The sequence below is a fragment of the Theropithecus gelada genome, chromosome 19 (genome assembly GCF_003255815.1).
Source record: "Theropithecus gelada isolate Dixy chromosome 19, Tgel_1.0, whole genome shotgun sequence".
Taxonomy (NCBI): Eukaryota; Metazoa; Chordata; class Mammalia; order Primates; family Cercopithecidae; genus Theropithecus; species Theropithecus gelada.
The window spans coordinates 9,825,474-9,833,946 of NC_037687.1; the positions used below are offsets into that span (position 1 = coordinate 9,825,474).

An 8,473-nucleotide genomic window follows, 5' to 3' on the forward strand; every position below is an offset into this window, starting at 1 on the left:
GCCAGGCTAGTCTCAAACTCCTGACCTGAAGTAATCTGACCGCCTTGGCCTCCCAAAGTGCTGGGATTACAGGCATGAGCCACCATGCCCGGCCTGACATCCATGACCTCTTCCAACCCATGACATATGCCTGGGGCTGTAATCCAGCAGTTTGGGACATATGACAGCTCTTTTGTTCACCAAAAGGTCGTCTGGTGTCGTGTTCCAGACAGTGGAGTCATGGCTGAATCTCTGCCTTTGTTATGTGACCCTGAGCAAGTCATACCTTTCTTCAAGCCTCTGTGAATGGGTTAAAATTAAATAAAATTCAAAATTCAGTTTCTCCATCGAACTAGCCACGTTTCAAGTGTTCGGTAGCCACGTGTGGCTAATGGCTGCCACATTGGACAATGCCAAATGGGACCATTTCCGTTACTGCATAAAGTTCTTTTACACAGAGCTGGTCTAGACTCCAGACACTGCTCTGGCCACTGCACCTAGGAATTGATGGGGTCGGGGGAGGGGGGCGATCTTGCAGTAAATTCCCCACATAGCCAGAGACTTGGGAAGTCAAGGATTGGGGTGCAGAGGAAAGGCAGTGCATGGGGAAGGGCTCTGACAGCCCCCTTTCCTGGCCTGGCAGATCCTGACCATGTACCACAAGTCCCCAGAGTCCTGGGAGGACAACTGCAACCTGTACCACCTGAATGTGACTCTCCACAGTGTCTTAGAAGGTAAGCCTGGTGTGGCTACAGGAGGAGCAAGCGTAGAGTTTTAGGAGAAGAAGTTGGAAAGGTGATGGGGGAAGATGGTGTAGGGACTTGTTAGCCACAGTGAGGACTTTGGCTTTTGTTCTGAGTAAGGTGGGGCATGGAAGGTTCCAAACAGAGGAGGGACGTGACCTAGCACAGGTTTGCACAGGCTCCCTCTGATCTGACCACTCTAGAAGGTGAGGGTGGGAGCCAGGTGACCAGGAAGGACGTGACTGCATTGGTCCTGCAGGAGATGATGGAGGCCAAGCCAGATTAGGGACTCTGGAGACTATCAGGTATTAGTGGGCCAGGCACAGTGGCTCATGCCTGCTATTCCAACACTTTGGGAGGCTGAGGCAGGAGGATCGTTTGAGCTCAGGAATTCAAGCTCAGGAATTCACTATGCTACCAGCCCGGGTAGCATAGTGAGACCCCATCTCTACAAAAAATTAGCTGGGCATGGTGATGCGTGCCTGTGGTTCCAGCTACTCAGGAAGTTGAGGTGGGAAGATCACTTGAGCCCAGGAGGTGGAGGCTACAGTGAACCATGATTGCGCCATTGCCCTCTAGCCTGGGCAACAGAGTGAGACCCTCTTTCAAAAGAAAAAAAAAAAAAAACAGAGAAATAGTTGGATTCCAGCTATTTCTTGGTTCCCAGCCTGGGGCACCAAGAAGGAGAGAGGACTATTGGGAGCTCACTGTAGGAGTAAGAGGAACAACCCTCACCAGTCCCATGAATTTTAGGGACTAAACATCGCCAAGGTTTTCGTTTTTGCTTGATTTCTTAATAATAATAACAATAATAATAATAGTTACAAAGCACCGATCAGGCACCATGCTGAGGGCTTTACTTGTATTAACTTATTTAATCCTCACAACAACCCTGTTGGGTTGGGAATATTATGATCCCCCCTTATGGATGAGTAAACTGAAGCACAGAGAAGTTAAGCAACTTGCTCAAAGTCACACAGCAGAGGCAGGATTTGAATCCAAGAAGCTGGCTCCAGAGACTGTGCACTTGGTCACTGTGCTCCCCAGCCTCTAAACTGCTGCCTTCTCTCTGCAGAAAATAAAAAGGGAGACGAGACTTTTCGGCTCAGGATGGAAACAAGGTCAGGGCACCAGGATCTTGAACTGGGCGGGAGGAAGCTCTCACTTTCTGGTATCCAGATTCCTTAGCGGCCTTCCTTGTGTACTGAGTGGACAGTGGGAACCAGCCAAGCTTGCCTCTCCATGTCTGTCCCCCATTCTGTCCCTGCCTCCTGCCATGTCTGCATGTCCTCAGATGACCGACAGGCTCTACCTCAGCTGACATGCTCCGTGACTCAGATGCCCGGAGCTGGCTCCAAGCCCTGAAGCTCTCCCTGTGGTTCTCATTTTCTCCAGACACCCCAGCCCCCACCCCAGTCCTGCCCTGTCCATACCTTCCTTGCCCAAGTTTGCTTCAGATAGAAACATTATTGGGCACCTACTCTGTGCCAGGCCCTGTTCTTGGAGCCAAGGACCCAGCTATGAGCAAGGCAGCCTCTCCCTGCCCTGGCAAAGCCCACAGTCTATCAGGAGAGACAGACAATCATCAAATTATCATACAGAACCAATATGAAATGGCAAATGTGATTTCATGTGGCAAAGGAGAGGTTTACAGAGCCATGGGAGGCAAATCAGAGAATGATCTGGGCCTGGCGTGGTGGCTCGTGCCTGTAATCCCAGCACTTTGGGAAGCCGAGAGGATCACTTGACCCGAGGAGTTTGAGGCCAGCCAGGGCAACACAGCAAGACCTCATCTCTTAAAAATAAATAAATAAATGAATAAATAAATAAATAATAAAAATTTAAAAATTAGCTAGGGGTGGGGGTGCATGTCTATAGTCTCAGCTACTCATGAGCCTGAGACAGGAGGATCACTTGAGCCCAGGAAGCTGAGGCTACAGTGAGCCATGATTGAACCACTGCACTCCAGCCTGGGTGACCCTGTCTTAAAAAAAAAAAAAGAATGATCTGGTGTGTGGGGTGTAGGTTGGGGAAGGCTTCCCAGAGGGAAGATACATTCCAGAGGGAGTGATACATCAGCTGAGATGGAAAACACGAGAGGTGTTTCAGGATGAAGAGTCAGGAGCGAAGATTCCAGGCTGAGTGAACAGCATGTGCAAAGGCCCGATGGCAGGAGAGGGAACAAGGCTAACCGTGATCAAATGGAGGCCGAGGTGGGAGGAGGTGATGTGGAAGGATGTCAGGATTGAGGCAAGGCATTTGGTCATTGAAGCAAGGAGGCGAGGTAGTCAGATTTCTGCTTGCTAAAACTCTGTGTTGTGAGTGGCAAAGGGGACATGCGGAGACCTGGGAGGAGGCTACTGCACTAGTCCAAGCCAGAGACAATAGCAGTGGAGAGGATGGAGAGAGAGACGGGAGGACAGTGGGGGAAGACTGAGGCTGTGAACTTCCAGGTTCCAGAACAATCGAGAGGCCACAATGACCATCATGGAGGTCTCCCTGCTCACTGGCTTCTACCCCAACCAGGATGACCTCAAACAGGTAACGCAGACCCCACCTACAGGCTTCCTGAGCAACCTTTCCATACTTCCCACATGGATGCAGGGCGGTGTCTACTCAAATCAAGGTTCCTGGGTTAATGCCCCATCTTCACTTCTGGATGACTCCCTGCATGGCCTCAACCAAATCTTTTCCCTGCTTGGGCCTCAGTTTCCTCTACCGTGAGGTTGACTGGACAAAGGCTGGAGCTCTAGGGCTAGGGGCCTTGGAGGCTGTCAGCCACCTTCCAGTCTCCACCCTCTGCCCCAGCTCACGAGTGATGTGGAGAGGTACGCCTTTCAGTACGAAACCAAGACAAGTACCAGCGACAGCACCGTTGTCCTCTACCTGGAAAAGGTGAGAGGGGCTGGGTGCCCTCTGCCAGAGATGTGTGGGCACTGCGGGGGCTGGAGAACCCAAGGTCGGTCCCCTGGGTGGGTTTTGCAGAGAGCCAGGCCCTCTGCGGTCAGCCCCTCCGGTTGCGATTCCTGTGGTCAAGGTCACATGGTCCGTGGTCATGGCCAATGCCAACAGCCAAGGCCTCGTAGTCAGTGCCACGAGGTCAGTGCCCCACGGTCAGTGGCCCTGGCCGGCTCAGACAGGACTCTGTTCTCTCCAGCTCTCCCATGAGAAAAACACAGCGCTGGGCTTTCGGGTTCACAGGATGCTACAGGCGGAGTTCCTGCAGGCCGCCCTGGTCACTATCTACGACTACTACGAGCCTTGTAAGGAGGGGCCCCGTGCATGGGGATGAGGCCTGCAAAGGACAGGGCCAGGTGCCAGGCGATGAGAGACTGGGAATTGCCAAAAGGGGGCTGGGTCTGGGTGGACATAAGGGGCGTGGTCTTATTGGAGTGACCTTCGTGGTCGGGGACGGGAAGGAGACGGGGGCAAAGTTGAAAGGGGACTGGGCGTGGCCTGCTGGGAATCGGTGGGGAAGGGGCAGGCTCTTTTGAGTGGGCGTGGCCTGTCGACAGAGGTGGCTGGCCAGGGCCCTTCAAAGTGAGGTTTGCAGTGGGCAGGGCCAGGAAGAGGGGAAGGTCTGGGAGGACCTGGAAAGCACAGCCCAGTGACAAGGAGAGGCAGGAAGGAGCCTGGACTTTGGAGGATGGGGAAGACAAGGCCAGGGCCCAGAGCAGGTGAAGACCAGGCCAGGTAGGCACTGAACCCCCAGGAACACTGGCCCAAGACAACGCACCCCCCTCAACCCCTGCACCCTCCATTCACAGCCCGGAGGTGCAGCACTTTCTACAACCTGCCTACAGAGCAATCTTCCCTGCGAAAGATCTGCCACAAAGACGTCTGCAGATGTGCAGAGGGTGAGATGTGCCGAGGGTGAGCCCCATGCCGCCAGGCTGAGGCTGCCAGGTTGTGGGGGGTGGATCCAGGAGCCCTTCAAGCCTCCTCCTGGCTATAGTCTGGCCTGAGTTTAGACAGAAAGAGAAAGAGACAGAGACAAAGAGAGACAGAAAGAAGGCACAGAGAGACAAAGCTTGTCACACACACACTCGCACTGCCAAGGATCAAATGACATGGAGACAGAGAGAAAGACACAAAGAGACGACAACAGGAGAAATAGACAAGAAAGTGACCAAAAAGAGAGACAGACGCTGGGCATGGTGGCTTACGCCTGTAATCCCAGCACTTTGGGAGAGGATGGCTTGAGGCCAGGAGTTCCAGATCAGCCTGCGCAACAGAGTGAGACCTCATCTGTACAAAAAAATTAAAAAAAAAAAAAAATTAGCCAGGAGTGGTGGTAAGTACCTGTAGCCCCAGCTACTTGGGCGGCTGAGGCAGGAGAATCACTTGAGCTCAGGAGTTGGAGGCTGTAGTGAGCTATGCTGTGCCGCTGCACTCCGGCCAGGGTGATACAACAAGACCTTCTCTCAAAAATAAATTTTAAAAAGCCGGGCTCAGTGGCTTACACCTGTAATCCCAGCATTTTGGGAGCCAAGGTGGGTGGATCACTTCAGGTCAGGAGTTCAAGACCGGCCTGGTCAACATGGTGAAATTCCATCTCTACTGAAAATACAAAACTTAGCTAAGCGTTGTGGTGCATGTCTGTAGTCCCAGCTACTTGGGAGACTGAGGCACGAGAATCGCTTGAACCTGGGAGGTGGAGGTTGCAGTGAGCTGAGATCATACCACTGCATTCCAGCCTGGGCAACAGAGCGAGACTCTGTCTCAAAAAAATAAATAAATAAATAGGTCAAGTATGATGGCTCACACCTGCTGTCCCAACACTTTGGGAGGCCAAAGTGAGAGGATTTCTTCAGCCTAGGAATTTGAGACCAGTCGGGGCAACATAGTGAGACTCTTCATCTCTTAAAAAATAATAATAATGAGGCCGGGCGCGGTGGCTCAAGCCTGTAATCCCAGCACTTTGGGAGGCCGAGACGGGCGGATCACGAGGTCAGGAGATCGAGACCATCCTGGCTAACACGGTGAAACCCCGTCTCTATTAAGAAATACAAAAAACTAGCCGGGCGAGGTGGCGGGCGCCTGTAGTCCCAGCTACTCGGGAGGCTGAGGCAGGAGAATGGCGTGAACCCGGGAGGCGGAGCTTGCAGTGAGCTGAGATCCGGCCACTGCACTCCAGCCTCGGTGACAGAGCGAGACTCCGTCTCAAAAAAAAAAAAAATAAAAATAATAATAATAATAATAATGAGAGCGAGAGAAGGAAAAGAAAGGAAGGAGGAAGGAAAAAGAAAAAGAAAGAGAGAGAGAGACAGAGAGAGAGCCCCACAGACTAGAAGGGCCAGATCCAGAGACCCAGGCCTGGGGGCTGAAGGGAGGGAGGGTGGGGGGTTAATGGGAGGAAGTCCCCTGTCCCAGTGCAGCCAGAGCAGCCGCCCACCTGATCCTGCAGGACAGTGCCCATCCCTGCAGAAGCCCAGTGGCCAATTGAGGCAGGAGGAGCTCCAGACAACAGCATGTGAGGCAGGCGTGGATTTTGGTGAGTGTGGGGAGCCGCAGGGGACAGGCAGAGCCCACTTGCAGGCCGAATGCCAATACGACACCCTTCTGCCCTCCCCCTTCCCCAGTGTACAAGACAAAGCTGGAATCTGTGGAGGTCTCTGCCTCCAACCCTTACGTCTATTACAACATGCAGCTCGAAGACATCATTAAGAGTGGTATGTCCCAGGTGACAAAGGAAGAATCCCAGTGTGGGGTCACCCTGTGGGCCTACCCTGGGGGTCCCATTGTGTGGGAGGGTCAGACTTATGTATGCGCACACACTGGGTTTTCTCCAGGCACAGATCCTGCCACACCCCTTGCCATGAAGAAATTCATCTCCCACGCCACCTGCCATGACTCCCTGGGGTTGCAAGAACAGGAATCGTACCTTATCATGGGCCAGACGTCAGACCTGTGGAGAATCAAATCTGAGTGCGTGAGGGGCTCCACCTGTCCTGGGAACTCAAGCCTGGGCCCTCTTCCTTACCCTCAACCCAGCCCTCAGTTCCACAGTTTTTGCTGGAGGTTCCAAGTGATTCTCCTGCCTCAGCCTCCCAAGTAGTAGCTGGGACTACAGGCGTGCGCCACCACGCCTGGCTAATTTTTGTATTTTTAGTAGAGACGGTGTTTCATCATGTTGGCCAGGCTGGTCTCGAACTCCTGGCCTCAAGTGATCCACCCACCTCGGCCTCCCAAAATCCTGGGGTTATGGCCATGAGCCACTGCACCCGGCCAGGGAAGCATTTACTAATTCCCAGTGATTCGGACTAAGAGGGTGGAAGACCAGAGGGCCTTCGGGCAGGGACACTACAGGCTAAGGCTCTGGCAGGCTGTCAGACAGGACAGGGCAGGGAGGTTGCCATATCCCCAGGGTCACCAGGCTCCTCACCTTCTTGCTTCTTGTAACCCACAGTTACAGCTACGTTCTGGGCAGGGAGACGTTCCTCATGCTTTGGCCAGCAGATGGAGATGCCAGCAAGAAAGAATTGCGGAAGCAACTGGACGAATTTTCGGAATATATGCGCACCCATGGCTGCGAGTCCTGAGCCTCCTCTGCTTTCAGGGAGGTGTCACCAGGCAGCTCTGGGCCACTGGGTTTAACCCCAAATAAAGAGCACAGGATATCACACCCAAACCCTGGACACTTGTCCCTGTTGCACCTTTCACCAGGGGACCTGCACAACCTGCTCTGGCATGACGTGGACCTGTCTCCTCCCTCCTCCCCCGCTACTTGGGTGGCTGAGGTGGGAGGCTCACTCGAGCCCAGGAGTTGGAGCATAGCTCACTACATTTGGCTCCGTTCTGACCACACTGGCCTCCTTTGCCCCCTTCCAGCATCCACCTCCGCGGGGAGACGATTCCCAGCTCTGGACTTTTGCACCCACCATTCCTCTCCCAGGTGCACCCCTCCCCCTAAAGTCGGCTTAGCTTGAATCGTTCCCTTTTCTGGGCTCTGTTTAATTGTCACCTCTGGCATGGTGGCTCATGCCTGTAATCCCAGCACTTTGGGAGGCCGAGGTGGGTGGATGTTAAATGGGTGTTTTCCCTGCCCCACAATGTCAGCTCCTTAAAGTCGGAGTTGTATCTGTCTTATTCGCTGTGGTATTCCCTGTTTTTACAGCAGGAGCTGGAACTCAGTAGGTGCTCAGGAAATGAGTGTTGACTCAGTGAATAGACGGATGGATGAATGAGTCAGTGAATAAATGGATGGCTGAGTTTGGTGCCCACATTCTGAGCTTGGCCCTAATGGTTCACTTGCTGTGTAACTTCAAGCAGCTTATAGTGATGGAAGTTTTGTTTTGGTTTTGGTTTTGGTTTGTTTTGTTTTTTGAGACAGAGTCTCGCTCTATCGCCCAGGCTGGAGTGCAGTGGTGCGATCTCAGCTCATTGCCACCTCTGCCTCTCGGGTTCAAGCAATTTTCCTGTCTCAGCCTCCTGAGTAGCTGGGACTACAGGCGCCCGCCAGCACGCCCGGCTAATTTTTTGTATTTTTAGTAGAGACGAGGTTTCACCGTGTTAGCCAGGATGGTCTCGATTTCCTGACCTCGTGATCCGCCCGCCTCAGCCTCCCAAAGTGCTGGGATTACAGGCGTGAGCCACCGCACCCAGCCAGATTCCAGATTCTTAGATTCTTAGTACGGTTTTTTTTTTCTTTCTTTCTTTCTTTCCCTTTTTTTTTTTTTTTTTTTTTTTGACAGAGTCTCACTCTGTTGCCCAGGCCAGAGTACTGTGGTGTGATCTAGGCTCACTGCAAC

At 52.9% G+C, this 8,473-nt stretch overlaps 2 protein-coding genes across 2 annotated transcripts in view; both read left to right on the forward strand.

Moving 5' to 3' along the window:
- The window catches only part of LOC112612888 (putative protein C3P1), a 19,504-nt gene extending 17,417 nt beyond the window's left edge, over positions 1–2,087 (forward strand). Inside the window, exons 8-9 of the mRNA XM_025367856.1 lie at positions 623–713; positions 2,017–2,087. Coding sequence (XP_025223641.1) covers positions 623–713; positions 2,017–2,087 — 162 coding nt within the window. The remainder of the gene's footprint in view (positions 1–622; positions 714–2,016) is intronic.
- Positions 2,088–3,874: 1,787 nt separating this feature from the next.
- On the forward strand, positions 3,875–7,353 carry LOC112613596 (complement C3-like). The gene is made up of 6 exons (XM_025369266.1): positions 3,875–3,985; positions 4,490–4,579; positions 6,130–6,216; positions 6,305–6,394; positions 6,515–6,650; positions 7,132–7,353. Exons 1-6 carry the CDS (start codon positions 3,925–3,927, stop codon positions 7,262–7,264), a joined length of 597 nt encoding a protein of 198 aa, XP_025225051.1. The 5' UTR covers positions 3,875–3,924; the 3' UTR covers positions 7,265–7,353.
- The last annotated feature ends 1,120 nt before the right edge of the window (positions 7,354–8,473 follow it).